At 43.1% G+C, this 19,126-nt stretch overlaps 2 protein-coding genes across 3 annotated transcripts in view; both read right to left on the bottom strand.

The window, feature by feature from the left end:
• ttll12 (tubulin tyrosine ligase-like family, member 12) overlaps positions 1–3,295 on the bottom strand; it is a 55,095-nt gene extending 51,800 nt beyond the window's left edge. The window contains exons 1-2 of one of the 2 annotated variants that reach the window (XR_004608948.1): positions 3,008–3,227; positions 583–749 (exon numbers count right to left, since the gene is read on the bottom strand). Coding sequence is in view for 1 of the 2 variants with exons in the window: in XM_034525743.1 (XP_034381634.1) it covers positions 583–749; positions 3,008–3,148 (308 nt within the window). In the remaining variant the exon portion in view is untranslated. Of the gene's footprint in view, positions 1–582; positions 750–3,007 lie in introns of both variants that reach the window. The other variant, XM_034525743.1, reaches the window with a different exon arrangement.
• Positions 3,296–3,643: 348 nt separating this feature from the next.
• Positions 3,644–15,914, bottom strand: LOC117726255 (sorting nexin-4-like). The gene is made up of 14 exons (XM_034526430.1): positions 15,780–15,914; positions 15,276–15,400; positions 15,043–15,181; positions 14,476–14,625; positions 13,643–13,690; positions 13,501–13,556; positions 10,382–10,454; positions 8,918–8,979; positions 8,187–8,252; positions 7,941–8,030; positions 6,670–6,769; positions 6,422–6,567; positions 5,438–5,552; positions 3,644–5,353 (listed from the first exon to the last, which is right to left on the bottom strand). Exons 1-14 carry the CDS (start codon positions 15,909–15,911, stop codon positions 5,306–5,308), a joined length of 1,350 nt encoding a protein of 449 aa, XP_034382321.1. The 5' UTR covers positions 15,912–15,914; the 3' UTR covers positions 3,644–5,305.
• Between the last annotated feature and the right edge of the window lie 3,212 nt (positions 15,915–19,126).

Genomic DNA, 19,126 nt, shown 5'->3' on the forward strand with positions numbered 1-19,126 from the left:
TCAACTTTTGAATACTGGACTGAAATAGATGCTATTAGGCATATTATTTGTATTAATGGGACAGATCCAATCGCAGACCTAAATGACAGACCAGTAAACGAAGGGTTAGCTCAGAATAAGTGTTTTGTGTTTGACGACAACGCAACAACACTTAACCCCGGATTGCTCCCTGTAGCAGTGTCTACGGTGTAAGTCCCTTTGGATAAATGAAATGTAATCTTTATAACAGGCTTCCCCGGATGTGTAGGGTAGGACATATTACAGCCTCTAACTGGTCCATCTCCTTTTGAATATCACTTTAAAACCGATGCTTTTATTATGGATGTTTTACTTTTATTGTTTATGATTGCATGTGCTTGTTTTGTGCCTTGTTCAATGTCATCGGAAAGTGTATTTGGACAATGCTGCATGGTGGTTCTTCATTTTAAATAAAATTGATTGCTTGGTTGAATTATGAAATAATATTTTAAAATAACTATACTCCTCATGATTATTTATTTTGTGTTTTTTGTATTATTGATTCAATAAAATACAGCAAAATCCTTCGGTCAAGGGGGATTTCCTGGCCGATGGCGCCCTCACCTGGTTGGCTCAGAGGCTTGCAGCCCACTCTCCCGGGTCACAAGCACTTTACAGCGGATCTCTGGTGCAGGACTCTTCCTCTCGTTATTCCCTTCACCTTCCTGCGAGTCGTCGTCGTCTTCTTCTTGGAAATGCATGATTCCGAAAACTTCCCCAGCATCGTAAATCTAGGGCAATGAGACCATTTGATGATGTCACCACCAGACTCCATGAGAGAATGTGTCCATTTTAAAGTGAGATATCTTCTCCTCTTCAGCACTCACCAGAAAGGTGCATACACTGTGTTAAATAGTGTAACACTGTAACATAGTGTTACATAGTGCAACAGTAACACCACTATGTTACACAGTTACACTATGTAACACTATTTAACACAGTTACACTATGTAACAGTTACACTATGTAACACTATGCAACACTGTTACACTATGTAACACAGTTACACTATGTTACACTATGTAACACTATGTTACACAGTTACACTATGTTACACAGTTACACTATGTAACACTATGTTACACAGTTACACTATGTTACACAGTTACACTATGTAACACTATGTTACACAATTACACTATGTTACACTATGCAACACTGTTACACTATGTAACACAGTTACACTATGTAACACTATGCAACACTGTTACACTATGTAACAGTTACACTATGTAACACTATGTAACACTATGTAACACAGTTACACTATGTTACACAGTTACACTATGTAACACTATGTTACACAATTACACTATGTTACACTATGCAACACTGTTACACTATGTAACACAGTTACACTATGTAACACTATGCAACACTGTTACACTATGTAACAGTTACACTATGTAACACTATGTAACACTATGTAACACAGTTACACTATGTTACACAGTTACACTATGTAACACTATGTAACACAGTTACACTATGTTACACAGTTACACTATGTAACACTATGTAACACAGTTACACTATGTTACACAGTTACACTATGTAACACTATGTTACACAGTTACACTATGTAACACAGTTACACTATGTAACACTATGTAACACAGTTACACTATGTAACACAGTTACACTATGTAACACTATGTTACACAGTTACACTATGTTACACAGTTACACTATGTAACACTATGTTACACAGTTACACTATGTAACACAGTTACACTATGTAACACTATGTTACACAATTACACTATGTTACACTATGCAACACAGTTACACTATGTAACACAGTTACACTATGTAACACTATGTAACACAGTTACACTATGTTACACAGTTACACTATGTAACACTATGTTACACAGTTACACTATGTAACACAGTTACACTATGTAACACTATGTTACACAATTACACTATGTTACACTATGCAACACAGTTACACTATGTTACACAGTTACACTATGTAACACTATGTTACACAGTTACACTATGTAACACAGTTACACTATGTAACACTATGTTACACAGTTACACTATGTTACACAGTTACACTATGTAACACTATGTAACACAGTTACACTATGTTACACAGTTACACTATGTAACACTATGTTACACAGTTACACTATGTAACACTATGTTACACAGTTACACTATGTAACACTATGTTACACAGTTACACTATGTAACACTATGTAACACAGTTACACTATGTAACACTATGTAACACTATGTAACACTATGTAACACAGTTACACTATGTTACACAGTTACACTATGTAACACTATGTAACACAGTTACACTATGTTACACTATGTAACACAGTTACACTATGTAACACTATGTTACACAGTTACACTATGTTACACTATGTAACACAGTTACACTATGTAACAGTTACACTATGTAACACAGTTACACTATGTAACACTATGTTACACAGTTACACTATGTTACATAGTTAGTTCCACTCTTCAAGTCGGCACACATCAAACACGGCAAGCAGCACTTGTTTCCCATTTCAGTTTCTTTCCATCCCATTGTTGAAGTAGTAACGTTACAAAACACACACACACACACACACGCACACAAACACACACGCACACACACACACACACACACACGCACACACACACACACACATACACACACACACACGACGAGGGCGCGTGAAGCAACTAAAAAGAGGAAAAGAGGAGAAGAAGAAGAAGAAAGTGAATTCAACAACATGCCGATGAGTGGCTACGATTCATGCCGAGTGGAACCCAGGAACATGAATTCCAAGCGGGTGGGAGCTCGTGGTGCATTAGCCGGGTGTGGAGTCGCAGCTTAAGCTAAAGTGGCTCTTATTTCAGATCCATATCATTTGTCGTGGTAGAGTTATGTGGCGTGTTGTTGGACTGCGGAGTATTAAACGGCAGGACCATGTCGTCCCAGCAGTGTTATCCGGCTGTCGGTTAGCAAGAGACACACCTCGTTGGTGATTTTGTGATGGAGGCTCCTCCAGTAGATCGGGGGGATCCCGGAGGACTGCAGGGCCCCGGCGTGCAGGGCCACAAACACGTCCAACTCCTCGTCCTCGTCTCCATTCGTAATCAGAGAGTTTGTTGACATCACTCCAGTCGGATATCACGCACGTGGAGGTGGACTGTGGAAACCCGGAAAGGGGGGTTGACAGCTACGGCAGCAGTGCATTGTGGGAGACTTTTACTTTCTACTTCTACTCCATGTTGTAGCACTTGAGCAGTATGTTTTTATGACAGATCACTGAGCCCTGAACATTGGGTGCATGCAGACGTTCGATGTTGTTGTTGTTGTTGTTGTGCAGCGAGTACAAGTAGTTCAGTTTGTGTGAAACATATACTCTGTAAACACTTTACCTTGTGATTAAACTGTTGCTTTTATTCTTCAATCATTAATAAATAAACATCAATATGTCTCAAGGTTTTGATGCACGTTAATGTGTGCGTGTCAAATGATGTCTTCTTTCTGTATTATCAACATTAAAATGCCATGTATCAGACTTTATGGATTATACAAAATAAATGTATATTTCTTTGTCAATGTTGTGCAGTCTAAGTACACAAGGAAAACTATGTACACATACAGTTGTGTGGTGAGAAACATTTTTATTCAAATAAATAGAGCAACACATCCAATGAGTATTCAAATATGAAACATAAAAGGGAATGAACAAATGGAGTTATGACATCTTCATGAATGCACACACAAAGCTTATTGCTAGCGAGCCTCAAACAGGAAATCAAATGTTCTAGAAACAGGCGGAGCATGTTAGACGGGGCAACACATGAAAGTGAAGTGAATTAAATCTCAGACTGAGGATCTTGACTCTTATGTGCAGCTTACTGGACCCCAGGGTTAAGTCCACAGGGAACTGACGTCTCGTAGCCTCCTAACTCTGATAGATCGGTCAGCGAGCAGCTCACGGCAGGGGGAGGTGGAGGAAATGTGATGCAACTTAGATGTTTTTTTTTTAAAAAATCATAATTTAATTTGCATTCACCGCAATATCCCCTCCTGGGTGCCTTGACATGAATATTGAGGCAGCGTAAGTCACTTTCACACGTGTGGCTCTGCTCATACATTCAATTCATTGCTGCATTTTAGTTCTGGTCCATCACCAGTAAACATGAAGTCCAATAGACTGCAGGCATTTCATTAGACAGGATGGACCCACATGGAGACTTCCTTGTGACTGACAGCAGGCCATGCTGCACTTCACTGAACCTGATGAGAGTATTTATGTTTACTGGTGTCACAAAGAGCTCACCAAGAAACAATGGATTCACCAGCATTATTAGTCAAGACTGCATGAACATTGTCAAAGGGGTAGAAGGAGAACAAAAGAAGAGGCATCTTGTCCCTTGACATTGTGGGGATGGCGCTGCATCACCTGATAGAACTCAATGTTCCCCACATTATCAGGTGATGTTGGTGATCCAGTCTTGAACCTCCTGAAGAGGGCCGACTTCATGAGTTCAAACATGTTTGATATTTTGGAGTCTCAGTACACTCTGGGCACTCGAGCTACTTTGAACTGCATATCAATAAAGTTGGGAGACCGAGAAGAAACAGAATATAAAAAATACAATGGTCAAAATGACTGCAGACTCTTAGTTCCTTGAAGGGTTCAAGCTCCTAAAATGTCTCACGTCTGTCAAAGTGACTTTACTAATCCCAAGACTTGTTACTTGACTTTAACATGTAGAATTGTTGGAGAGAGAAAATGGTCTAAATATTGCTGGTCTCCAGTGTCCTAGTCATGTGCTTTGTGTGATCCACCACCTCCCTGAGCTGTTTCACTCCACACAAGATTAAAGGTTCATTCCCAAACCAAACGATGTTCCTTCCACCTGTCGTTCTATTTATCAATCGACATTTCTTTGGTGTGAGTTGCAGTTGAATGTTGGAGACATCGGCCTGCCTTCTCTTCAGTATAATAGAACTAGATGGCACTGAATACATCTCTGCCTTCCCTCAGCCACTCACACCAAAACTATCTCAATTGATAAATAGCACTACAGGTAAGAGGAACATAAATGTATTTTTAATTTTGGGGTCAACTGTCCCTTTAACAGTGAATGTAAATCCGTACTTTCTTTGGGGTACTTGAAACTACAATATCTTTATATGCAATGTTGTTACTTTACTGTGGTTTTCAAACCTCAACCAGCAGACATTGGCATCATTTCCCAGCATTCACAACTGAGCATCACTGAGGGGGGAAATCCTCGGGATATGGCTTCAATTTTACATCTTGAGGAAACATTCTTTGGCATTGCTCCACATTTGTATTCCCTGCAGGAAGAGAGCAGAAACACTTGATCATGAACATGAGAGCTCGCGTTGTCCGGTGGCCTTCAGATAGCTGCTGCGCTGTACCTTTTTGCACATGCTGATTTGCATGACGGCATAGTTGATGAGCGCTTCTCGCAGATCTTTGTCCTTCTGCTCCTTGAAGCGATGCATGTCCACCCACGCCCTTTCAACGTGCTCTCTGCAGGAACACACACACACACACACACACACGTTTAGAAGAGTGATTAGGAATGGTAAATAGACTTGTGCTTTTCTAGTCTTCCATCCACTCAAAGTCAGTGTGTAGTTTGGAGAAACAGACAGCCCATCCAGCACGGGAGCAAAGCAATGTGTGAAAACTCAAACCAATATATTGACCTGCGAAGTAATCGCACCAATAATGTTATTGTTGTTTTTGTCATGAGTGCTTTTACACAGAACACAACTATAAATTGTGTTTTTGCATGTTTTGTGTTCAATTGTCAAATCCCCAGTGAGTAAAGAACTTCACAGTAGTTCAGCTACTTCTGTGTTCTGTTCGGTAAAAAATAATAACAGTTTTTGTCAATGGAGTCTTGTTGTTTTGAAGAGTGAGATATAACGAGCAAGGTAAAGCGGTGAGAATATTCCAAATATGACACTTTAACTGACACTTTTTAACACAAACCAAAAGATACGTTCTCTGTCAAAACCCATTTGTCCTAACCAAAAAATAACAGAAATAAAAACATTCGCTATCATAAGTTACCACATCACCCGTTCTCACAGTCAGAAACGGTGTGCTCCTCCCAGTCTAGCAACACCTGGCCCTCCTGCTCCTCCTGATTATATTGGCCTCTGTCCGAATTGACAGCGGCCCTACGCCCCCTAGTGGTGGGAGGTCCAAAAAACAAAAATGCCTCTGACAGATTCTTTAAGGTGTCCAAAATACATCAACAGCAGAAGATTGCTTTGCTCTCGTGCTTCTCCAAACTCCATGTACCGTAGTAACACACTGACTGTAGGTGCATTATACCACCCCACCTGTAAACACCAGATCCACCCCTTTAAGCAGTGTCCATGACTCACCCACACTCAACAGTCTTCTCCTGGACGTCCTCTTCCCCCTCTGCAATCAGATCCTCCAGCAGCTTCAGCCTGGCCTCCCTCTGCTCAGGGGCCTCTTGGCCAAAAAGCTTGTTGGTCATGCCTTTGAAGGAGAACGTCCGCACAATCTAAGGAAGACGTGAACACAGAAACCACATTGGTCTGGTTGTCTTACCTCGGTTTGGCATGACAGAGTAAAGGAGTACATGCATCTCATGAGTATGGTGTACCCCGGTAGATAGCTCCTCGTGTTGCTGCTTCTTGGAAACGAGTTCCTGGGAGGCCATCTCAAACTCAAACTGGGTCAGCTCGTGTTTCCTGCACACCGCCCTGCCAAAGCAAAGCGTACTCTATAATGTCGAGCTGCTCTTGTGCTCACAACACACACCTTTGACATAGTAAAGGAACACAGATTTGAAAAGCATTGCAACATTCAGAGAATACTCAAGACGTTTTACAAAGTGTAAAATGTACTTATTCGCAAATTGTGATGTTTCAGCAGATCTAGGCATATATGAATGAAATCAAAAGCTAGAATAAAGCTGAATAAATTCTGATCCTGAATCCACCATAGTTGGAATCTACAGTGCAAGCATTCTGCTGGACGTTGAGTAAGAACGAGTGTGTTGTGAAAAATTCAATGAGCGCACTGGTGAGACAGACTCAGTTTAGACAGTGAGGATGGCGAAAGGCACCGATTGGCTTAGCTCTCATTATTATTAGCAGACAGCCCTATACAAGGCATTCAGGTAGAAGCTGGTCCTTTGTAGCTTCTGTGAGAACTTGATATCAGGCCACAATAAACTAGTTTGTCTACTCAGCCAAATGTGTTTTGTGAGGACAGGACCCTCCAGTCTGTATCACCACTGTACATCCGTGGGCGGACTGTGGAGGGTTTTTGTAGTTCTGAGCACTCCAACAGAGTGAGACCTCACGTCATATTTCATTTATCTCATATCGGGTCTAATAAACGGTGCGTAGTTTTGAACCAGGATCGTCACAATTTGGAGCTCGTGAAAAATGTGTCACATTTAATAGCTGAAGATATTATTTCATTATGCCTCCTCTATAGATATAGTGGAGTAATAGTTGTTTTATGCTATATTAAAGCTCTGAATATTGTATCGAGAACCTTTAACTTCATGTAGGTATCGGAGTGGACTGGTATCAGCGGTTACACGACATGAGAGGACTTGGACCAAGGCCAAAAAAGACTTGATCGGGACATCTCTCATTTGATGTCTCATATTACAGAGACATTTTTCAATTCTCTCCACCCACACGAGGATCACCACACCCAGTGTGGACTGGCGCAAGTGGGAGAACATAAACCAGTATTGAATGACCAGTTTACTTCCATGAAGCTAGAGGCCTTCGTTTTCATGCGTGTTGGCGATTTTGGTTCTTAAGGAGTTTGGTGTGAGCGTCGTGTCTCAGGCTGCAACTGGTGACATTACACTGTTCATGGAGCCACCATGTCACGGGCCTGTGTGGGTCTTACCGCAGAGCTTCGGCATAGAAGAGATATTCTTTCAGTTGGTCTGCGTAATGTTCCTCCTCTTCTAAGATGTCATCTATTGAGGCTGCATATCTACACGTGAGTGACAAATAAACAACGTCTGCATTAACAAGCGACACAGCTGGCAGCGGCTTTCACCATCCTGCAGCATGTGTACAATCCAAAAAAAGCATATATGCACAGAACTTTGACAACAGAGGCCGATAGGATGGCGTGTCAGATACTCACGCATCCATGTGATGACCGGCACTCTGCAGTCCATCTCCCATCTCTTTCTCCATGGCGCTCCACTCACTGCAGGGAACACACGGAGGAGGAAAATCTGTCACATGCACGGCTGCATTTGAGACAATATTGTCTCTTTGTTTCGTTCAAATATGCAGTGGAATTCATTTGTCGTGAATAACATCTTTCAGAGGTTGCACCAAATCTCTTTCTTTCTCATCAAGTGACATACTTTGTGTCCTGTCAGTTAACTGTTGTATCCAACGTGTGGTCTACAGGTAGAGGGTGCTGTCTGCTGTGGAGATTATAAAGCCCTTTAAGGTAGCTGTCAGCCTACTATGTAGAGGTGTGTGTTAAAGCAACATGAAGCATTCAGGATATTCATTCTATAGACTTTGTCTCCAAAGCATTTGGGTGATGAGCTAATAATGAGTTCATATGTTTGGCCTATGGTGTCATGATGTGATATGATACTTGACTGATTTGATTGATTGAGTGATGTCCGTTTCTAGTGTGAACTGGGTCCACACGGGTCAACCAACCTATTCCAGGTATTCTCTTCTTTAGTCTGGTAAAAATAAGCCGATGACGCTCTCTGTACTGAAACCTTGTTAATATGAAATATATATATATAATAAAGTGAAGACAGTGTGCTGTGTTCCTTTTGTTATAGATATATGTTCTATACAGCAATTCAGCTCCTTTGTTGGTCTTTTTTTTTCTTGTTGTCAAACCTGAAGACTCTTCCATAGTTCCCGTGGACCTTGTAAACACCGTAGAGACGGTCTGCCACCCTCTAGGAGAGACACAGGAAATACATGAGAGCAAGTTCAACTAATTCAATTCAGATTTACAGCCTGAGGAGCTCAGCGGGTGTTTGCTCTTTTACATTACATTACATTACATTACATACAATCAAATCAAAAATTGGGTTCCTCTACAGAATGCGCTCTGCTTTCACCGCCTCTGCTAAAAAAACACTGGTACAAATGACCATCCTTCACATGTTTGATTATGGGGATGGCGTCTACAGATCAGCATGCAAGGGTTCGCTACAAAAGCTCGACGTTCTCTACAACTCTGCAATCCGGTTTGTAACAAATGCTCCCTTCAGAACACACCACTGCACTCTATATTCATCACTAAACTGGCCATCTTTGTGTACGCGTCGAAACATTCACTGGTTCTTGTTAATCTATAAAACTCTCCTTGGTTTATCTCCGCCCTACCTGTGTCAGCTGCTGCACATCTCATCTCGCTGTTTCTCAGGCTGTTAGCATGTTGCTTTCTCCACTCCGTGGCACTTTTTAACTCTGTTATTTATTTATTTTCCTCTCCTTTCCCTCAAGAGGTTTTCGCCTCTTGTCAGGCCACAGTTGAAAATAAGAATTTGTTCTTAATCTGTTTCGTCTGGCTAAATAAAGGTTAAATAAAATAAAAAATAAACATTACATGTCATTTAGCTGATGCTTTTATCCAAAGCGACTTACAATAAGTGCATTAAACCATGAGTACAAACTCATAACAATAACGAATCAAGAAAGCCAAAACTACAAAAATAGTGCTCTTTGGGTGCAGTGTTTGCGTTTATAAAAAATACACTAATGACCATGGACCTCCCCCAGTTGGTTACTTGTATAGAGACAATTATTTTTGTATTAAAAGTTTGCTTAAATGTTATGCGTAAATAAGCAAAAGAAGCCTTATCTGATAGTAATTTTTGCTGATTTTAGCAGAAATCCAAGAATGCAACGAGACCTGAATGTTTCTTTCCAATTGTCTGAACCGCTTATCCTATTCAGGGTCACTGGGTGCTGGAGCCGATCCCAGCTGTCATTAGGTGAAGGCAGGTTCACCCTGGACTGGTGTCCAGTTTATCTCATATAGAGACAGACAACCATTCACGCTCCCATTCACACCTACGGGACATTTAGAGTCCAATTAACCTGAGCTGCATGTCTTTGGGCTGTGGGAGGAAGCTGGAGAACCCGGAGGGAACCCACGCTGCCACGAGGAGAACGTGCAAACTCCACACAGAAGGACTTGTGTGAGTTGCTGTGAGGTGACAGTGCCACAGGGCATTTAGATTTAAGCATGAGTTTAGTCTGCATGTGTGAGGAAATAAATAATAAATAAATAATAATAATAATAATAATACAAAATAAAAAAAATGAGAGAAAAGAGAGATAGAGACTTACTGCTCGTGCTCGGAGCAGCTGAGATGTGTGGGACTGCAGCTCATCGCTGTAGTGCTTCATCTCCATGAAGCGCCTGAGAAAGAGAAAATGTGCCGAAGACGGTGATTACGATTCCCTTATCTTCTTTCTACTTAGCTAATTAAAATGTATATGTATTTATTCATCCTTTAAGTTTACTTATTTTTTTCTGAAGATATATATTTATTAGTTTTATGATCAATCAATCAATTAAAAAAGCAACAATTCTGGAGAATGATGTTCAATATATGAACTCACAACCCAAACAAATAGGGAATTTCAGATTTTCTGTACCTCTCTCTGTTTACATCCACAGCCTCTCTCTGTTTACATCCACAGCCTCTCTCTCTGTTTACATCCACGGCCTCTCTCTCTGTTTACATCCACGGCCTCTCTCTGTTTACATCCACGGCCTCTCTCTGTTTACATCCACAGCCTCTCTCTGTTTACATCCACAGCCTCTCTCTCTGTCTACATCCACAGCCTCTCTCTCTGTTTACATCCACAGCCTCTCTCTCTGTCTACATCCACGGCCTCTCTCTGTCTACATCCACGGCCTCTCTCTGTTTACATCCACAGCCTCTCTCTGTTTACATCCACAGCCTCTCTCTCTGTTTACATCCACAGCCTCTCTCTCTGTCTACATCCACGGCCTCTCTCTGTTTACATCCACAGCCTCTCTCTCTGTTTACATCTACGTCCTCTCTCTGTTTACATCCACGGCCTCTCTCTGTTTACATCCACGGCCTCTCTCTGTTTACATCCACGGCCTCTCTCTGTTTACATCCACGGCCTCTCTCTGTTTACATCCACAGCCTCTCTCTGTCTACATCCACGGCCTCTCTCTGTTTACATCCACAGCCTCTCTCTCTGTTTACATCCACAGCCTCTCTCTGTTTACATCCACGGCCTCTCTCTGTTTACATCCACGGCCTCTCTCTGTTTACATCCACGGCCTCTCTCTGTTTACATCCACGGCCTCTCTCTGTCTACATCCACGGCCTCTCTCTGTTTACATCCACGGCCTCTCTCTGTCTACATCCACGGCCTCTCTCTGTTTACATCCACGGCCTCTCTCTCTGTCTACATCCACAGCCTCTCTCTCTGTCTACATCCACGGCCTCTCTCTCTGTCTACATCCACAGCCTCTCTCTGTTTACATCCACGGCCTCTCTCTGTTTACATCCACGGCCTCTCTCTGTTTACATCCACGGCCTCTCTCTGTTTACATCCACAGCCTCTCTCTCTGTTTACATCCACGGCCTCTCTCTGTTTACATCCACGGCCTCTCTCTGTCTACATCCACGGCCTCTCTCCCTGTTTACATCCACGGCCTCTCTCTGTCTACATCCACAGCCTCTCTCTGTTTACATCCACGGCCTCTCTCTGTTTACATCCACAGCCTCTCTCTCTGTTTACATCCACGGCCTCTCTCTGTTTACATCCACGGCCTCTCTCTGTCTACATCCACGGCCTCTCTCCCTGTTTACATCCACGGCCTCTCTCTGTCTACATCCACAGCCTCTCTCTGTTTACATCCACAGCCTCTCTCTGTTTACATCCACGGCCTCTCTCTGTTTACATCCACAGCCTCTCTCTCTGTTTACATCCACGGCCTCTCTCTGTTTACATCCACGGCCTCTCTCTGTTTACATCCACAGCCTCTCTCTCTGTCTACATCCACAGCCTCTCTCTCTGTCTACATCCACAGCCTCTGTTTACATCCACGGCCTCTCTCTGTTTACATCCACAGCCTCTCTCTGTCTACATCCACAGCCTCTCTCTCTGTTTACATCCACAGCCTCTCTCTCTGTTTACATCCATGGCCTCTCTCTCTGTCTACATCCACGGCCTCTCTCTGTCTACATCCACGGCCTCTCTGTCTACATCCACGGCCTCTCTCTGTCTACATCCACGGCCTCTCTCTGTCTACATCCACAGCCTCTCTCTGTCTACATCCACGGCCTCTCTCTCTGTCTACATCCACAGCCTCTCTCTGTCTACATCCACGGCCTCTCTCTGTCTACATCCACAGCCTCTCTCTCTGTCTACATCCACAGCCTCTCTCTGTCTACATCCACGGCCTCTCTCTGTCTACATCCACAGCCTCTCTCTGTCTACATCTATGGCCTCTCTTTCTGTCTACATCCACGGCCTCTCTCTGTCTACATCCACGGCCTCTCTCTGTCTACATCCACAGCCTCTCTCTGTCTACATCCACGGCCTCTCTCTGTCTACATCCACAGCCTCTCTCTCTGTCTACATCCACGGCCTCTCTCTGTCTACATCCACAGCCTCTCTCTGTCTACATCCACGGCCTCTCTCTCTGTCTACATCCACAGCCTCTCTCTGTCTACATCTATGGCCTCTCTCTCTGTCTACATCCACAGCCTCTCTCTGTCTACATCCACGGCCTCTCTCTGTCTACATCCACAGCCTCTCTCTCTGTCTACATCCACAGCCTCTCTCTCTGTCTACATCCACGGCCTCTCTCTGTCTACATCCACAGCCTCTCTCTGTCTACATCCACGGCCTCTCTCTCTGTCTACATCCACAGCCTCTCTCTGTCTACATCCACGGCCTCTCTCTGTCTACATCCACAGCCTCCCTCCTGTCCTGTGCACCAGCATAAATAGTGTTTGGTTAACAATTTAAAAGGTGCTTAATTCAATATCCATTCATGCCATGGAGAAGCAACAGATATGCCCTGACCTTCCATTATGTTATCTTGTGCTCTTGCTTGCGCTTGGTATTTTTCACTGTTTTCTGATGTTTAATAGACCAGATGATGAATTCATTAAATCAAGAAAATAATAACAATTGATAATGGTAATATTTGTTAGTTGCTGCCCTAAATGGATCTACACTGGGTGGAGTACCTTTCGGGAACTGTAAAGAAAAATCTGTTATCATGGCCCATAAAAAGATAATTCTTCCAGAAAACAGTTGAGTTAAAATCCTATTATGTCCTAATTATTAAGTCAGCTGAGGCAAACACACAGCTCCAACTCTCAAAACCAAGGGATGAATTATTTGGACATGAAACTTTTCAACATTTTCAATCCAGTTGAGCGCTTCTTGTGTCAGAAACTTAAACTTACTTATCTGGATTTCTCACCCTGAAGGTGGCACTGAGAGCTCTAAGCCTGGAATCTGCCTGAATAGGAGGAACAGGAAATGGTCAAGATCTGTCACCACAGAACATCTTTGTATGGAGAGAGAGATAGATATTCCACAGACTACCTTTGCCTGAAATCCTGTCTCATACACCACTTCCTTCCAGCCGTGTTCCTGCCACACACAGCGGTGAAAAAAGTTATTCAACGAGCCACTGATCCGTGTTGATTATCACTTGACTGGCCAAAAACGACATTTGGATATTCATTCTTAAAAATATTTTTGCACATTCATGACACCGTGTCCTACTGGCCTTGAGTGACACAGCACTGCGTAGAGCCGTTTTGAACTTTTGTCAGACATCCGGACATCCGTCAAGGTTTAGTTCTGTCAAATCTCTCTCGCAGACCTTTTTTATTGTGAAATGAGGAGACCCAATCTCATTTCACAATACAAACCTAAATAGGGTAGCAGCTGGCTGCAGGGAGATCCTTCTTGCTCTTGGCTAAATTGTATGTAATTGCTAGTAAATATCACAATATAAAATAAGTGTTTTCTGTTTAAAAGGTACAAGCGTCAGAAGATAACAAGTACAGCTCACCCATCTTTTAAAGAGTTACATCTGCAGTTTGATCTGGAGCTCACAGCTGATGGTTTGTTGACATGACGTAGTATAACACTTGCTGCTAAGACACGGTGTCACTCTGGCCCTCATTGCTGTTGTTGAATCATTCCTCGTTCAGCTGGACCTAACATTACATTTCATTTTCAACTAGTGAAAGTGACGTTGTGTGACTCTCTTCTTGTAGTGCATTAAGAGTACGTGAGGCAAACAAGACAGTGCTGCTTCTTTTTCACAATCGAATATTGATTTTCATATTTTAACATCTGTTTTTTTACTATTTGGATATGTATTGATATTTTGCCTTGCTTGACTGAGGCAGAGCTGCAGCATGTACCTCAATGAGGAAGTGGTGAAGGATTTTGTCATTAGAGAGGACTGGGTGTGATGCCACGCGAAGCAGGAAGTTCTCCAGTCCCACCCGGCGACGCTCCACAAAGTCTGGGTCCATATTGTCTGCCGACAGCTTGTGCCACACAAACTCTGCCTGCAGGCAAGAGAACAGAGAGACTGGTTGCAATTCAACTTCTCGAATTGTGTAAATACATTTCCTATTGAACTTTATTAGTCATGGTATTTTAATCAAGTTTCCTGTAACTTAAAACTAACAAGTCTCTGAAATATGTTTTAATTTCCAACCCTAGTTGGCAGCGGCTTTCTATCCCATTTAATAACTCTATGGTAGCTTGTTTAAAAACAAAAAAGGAGAAACAAACAAGAAATTCAGCTCCATCATGGTTGGTTTTGGGGGCCTGGATATACCAGACATTTGCCAGAAGCCATTGGGGATTTCTCATCCAGCTTATTATTGTCCTGCCACATTATATTAAACATTTCTTGAAGGCCACAATCCTCCGAGTGTCACCAAACAGTGGTTTGGAGAGCAGAGGCACACTGAACTCACCCTCTTCTCAGGCAGAGGGGGCACCACGATGTATGGATAGGTAACTAACAAGTAGTTCCGCAGCAGCTCAAATTCACTGTATCTCCTCCACAGGGAGTCCGGGGCCTGGTTGCGACCTTCGGCAACTGCATCCATCGGCCTTTATAGAGGAAGTCACGTGGGGGGTTAAAGTTGTGTTTGTGACCACCTTCATGCACCACAGAGCTGTAACAAGCTCTCACCGGTATTCTCACCGTGTTTCGACGAGGTACACAGTGAACGTCTCCTGCATGTTCACGGTGTTTTTGCCATTCCTCTTCTCAGCTTCAGCAACGCAGATCTCCATTCTGCGCAGGAGCGTGGAGCCCTCCTCCAGCATCTGAGCCGTCACACCACACAGCATCGGGAGAAACCTCAGAGACAGCTCTCTGGGGGACACTGGAGCCGTTGTTCACACTAGCTAGTCTGTAGTTTTGTATTGTTAGCTAACAACTGTCCATATGGACTATGAACCGCTATGTATTAATAAGAAAGCTAACGTTAGCAGACTGGCTGAGTCCTACATGACCCCAGAGTCCATTGTGACGAAGACACTTAGCTAGCTAATGTGACTTGAATTGTGCCCACGTATTCTTACGTCCAGTTAGCTTGTATGTAGCATTTGAGCTAGCTCTGCCCCGAGCTTTAAACTGTGTCTATTTCCGCTAATATGGCATAAACAGTTTGAATAAAACGGGGAGGGGAGGCTCCTGTTTTACCGTGTTGTTCAGGCTGGTGCTCCCGTCTGCAGCTGTGTGGTCCGACTCGTCGTCAGTGGCCAGCGACTCATCCCTCCCATCCTCCGCCATCCTCTTCTTTTCGGTTGATCTTGGTGGTGAGCCAGGACGCATGCGCAAAGCCAACCGTAACCCAACAGATGTGATGGTTGAAATGTTTTCAGAATAACACATTAGACTAAAATGCATTGCACATGTACATTAGATGGGTTAAAAAACATCAATGTGGGAAAGTAACATTTCCGGCATCATCAGTACCTGAGTGTCATGGTGGTCCTCTGGCGTCAGGCATCGAGACCACACTCCTTTAATGTCAGGACCAAGGGTCCAGTGTCCAGGACACACCCGGTATGAGTTCAACAGGGACATCCTTTACATTCCGCTCCTGGTTGATTTAGAGTTTCTATTTGCGTGAAATGAATTGTGTGAAAAATTGTGCTTTACTTTAAATTGGAAAAACTGTAATACAGCCTCTTTGTGACTTAATTAAAGCCTTCAAGCCTGTGAGATGGGGAGCACAAATTCTTTGGAGGAGGAGGCGATAGAACAAAAAACAATGAATCCCTCCAACAGCAAACTCAAGAGCTAAAGAAAATAGTCCAAATAGAAAAGGACCAAAAGGAAGAGATGCTTTTGAGTGCCAAAAGAAGGAACATCTCCAAAAAGAAATGAAGGAGCTTCAGGATAATCTTCAAATAGAAAAGGACCAGAGAGAGGAGTTGCGGCTCAAAGCCTGTGAGATGGAGAGTGTGCTTTCTCAGGAGAAGGAGGAGAAGGAGACTATGGGACAAAACAATGAATAACTCCAGAGAGAGGGTCTGCGGCTCAAAGCATGTGAGATGGAGAGTGCGCTTTCTCGGGAGAAGGAGACTCTGGGATGAAACAATGACTCCCTCAAGCAGGACATTCAGGAGCGTAAACAATGTTTGATTGACATAAATGAATTCAATTCAATTCAGTTTATTTTGTATAGCCCAATATCACAAATTACAAATTTGCCTCAGAGGGCTTTACAATCTGTACACATACGACATCCCTGACCTTTGACCTCACATCGGATCAGGAAAAACTCCCCAAAAATAACCTTTGACAGGGAAAAAAGGGAAGAAACCTTCAGGAGAGCAACAGAGGAGGATCCCTCTCCCCGGATGGACAGAAGAATAGATGTCATGTGTACAGAATGAACAGCATTTACAAAGTTACATAAACACATTACATGAATATGACAATGTATAGAAAAAAATAAATGAAGAGTTGCGAAGCCAGAGAGGTAGATCCAGCTGTATCACTGTAAGCATCACTGTAAGTTAATTGACTATATTCATAACTAAGAGCAGCATGGTGGTGCTCTCACCTCACAATGAGAAGGTTTGTGCTGTAGTTCTCCTACCAGCTGAGGCTTCTCTGTGTGGAGTGTGCGTGTTCTCCCTGTGCACAGCTCAAAGAAATGACAATAAACTGTTGATAAACTGATGTGCATTTCAAAACATTAATACACATAATGCTCATTTTAAGGTTCATACTTGTATTTTGGTTTCTACCAAAATATGTTAAAGGCCTACATGAAAGTGTATCTGTTGGTTATTGCAGCCAACAAAAGAACAAGTGATGTGAGTTGTTTGCTTTTCCTGCCACGTCCGTAATAGCAAGAAATCCCATTGTGTGTCGGACAGAGAGGTTGATTCAGTTGGTACTCAGTCGGTACTCTGTCGGTACTCTGTCGGTACTCAGTCGGTACTCAGTCGGTACTCAGTCGGTACAGTCGGTACTCAGTTGGTACTCTCAGTCGGTACTCTGTCGGTACTCAGTCGGTACTCAGTTGGTACTCTCAGTCGGTACTCTGTCGGTACTCAGTCGGTACTCAGTTGGTACTCTCAGTCGGTACTCTGTCGGTACTCAGTCGGTACTCAGTCGGTACTCTGTCGGTACTCAGTCGGTACTCAGTCGGTACTCAGTCGGTACTCAGTTGGTACTCTCAGTCGGTACTCTGTCGGTACTCAGTCGGTACTTAGTTGGTACTCAGTCGGTACAGTCGGTACTCAGTCGGTACTTAGTTGGTACTCAGTCGGTACAGTCGGTACTCAGTCGGTACTTAGTTGGTACTCAGTCGGTACAGTCGGTACTCAGTCGGTACTTAGTTGGTACTCAGTCGGTACAGTCGGTACTCAGTCGGTACTCAGTCGGTACTCAGTTGGTACTCTCAGTCGGTACTCTGTCGGTACTCAGTCGGTACTTAGTTGGTACTCAGTCGGTACAGTCGGTACTCAGTCGGTACTCAGTTGGTACTCAGTCGGTACTCAGTCGGTACTCAGTTGGTACACTCAGTCGGTACTCAGTCGGTACTCAGTTGGTACACTCAGTCGGTACTCAGTCGGTACTCAGTTGGTACTCTGTCGGTACAGTTGGTACTCAGTTGGTACTCAGTCGGTACTCAGTCGGTACTTAGTTGGTACTCAGTCGGTACAGTCGGTACTCAGTCGGTACTCAGTTGGTACTCAGTCGGTACTCAGTCGGTACTCAGTTGGTACACTCAGTCGGTACTCAGTCGGTACTCAGTTGGTACACTCAGTCGGTACTCAGTCGGTACTCAGTTGGTACTCAGTTGGTACTCAGTCGGTACGGTCGGTACTCAGTCGGTACTCAGTTGGTACTCTGTAGGAAGGGATGGTCACCAAGCTGGAGGTGGTTCAATGTAAAATTAAAATTTCTGAACTGGATGGTTGTTTCTCACACTTTAGGGGTTTGTAGACACACCAAGGACACGTGTTGAAAAGCAATGAAAAATGTCACTTTGCATAGTACGTCCCTGTAAAGAAGCAAAGAGTCCTTGATTTCAGACAACGGCAGACAAAAGGTTGTGTCTAGATGGTAACCCTAAATTTGCAGGTGATGACGTTGAATGTTCAGGTTAGCTATTGGTCTGGAATGGTTCATGCTAGCTATTAACCTTGAATGGTTCATGTTATAACAGGTCTGGTACGTTTTCCCACATGTAAGGTTATCTAGACACAATATGAGATGTGTGTAATAATCATTCCTGACCATTTTTACTGCCATTTCTGCATCACCTCATATAATCTTAATGTGATATGTTTGATGAATCACAACTTTGTTTAATACACGCTATTGAAAACACATTATGTGCTTTATAAAAGAAACCATGAATGCATTTAGGTGGAGCTAACCGGCTATCTCGTTTTTTGTCCTCTCATCAGTAAAATAAACCGAATGTACACCAGCCTTTCATATTAGTTTCCATGTTATAAGTAGAATCCAGAGATCAGAACAATGCAAACATTAAGGCTCCCTCATGTGGAGCAGATATAAAT

The sequence above is a fragment of the Cyclopterus lumpus genome, chromosome 23 (genome assembly GCF_009769545.1).
Source record: "Cyclopterus lumpus isolate fCycLum1 chromosome 23, fCycLum1.pri, whole genome shotgun sequence".
In the NCBI taxonomy this organism is placed as follows: Eukaryota; Metazoa; Chordata; class Actinopteri; order Perciformes; family Cyclopteridae; genus Cyclopterus; species Cyclopterus lumpus.

Coding starts and splice junctions, on each gene's coding strand:
- LOC117726255 (XM_034526430.1), bottom strand. CDS start 15,911: ATGCGTCCTGGCTCACCACCAAGATCAACCGAAAAGAAGAGGATGGCG. Junction 13,691..14,475: donor TTCACCACTTCCTCATTGAG/GTACATGCTGCA, acceptor TGTGTGTGGCAG/GAACACGGCTGGAAGGAAGT. Junction 13,557..13,642: donor AGACAGGATTTCAGGCAAAG/GTAGTCTGTGGA, acceptor CCTCCTATTCAG/GCAGATTCCAGGCTTAGAGC.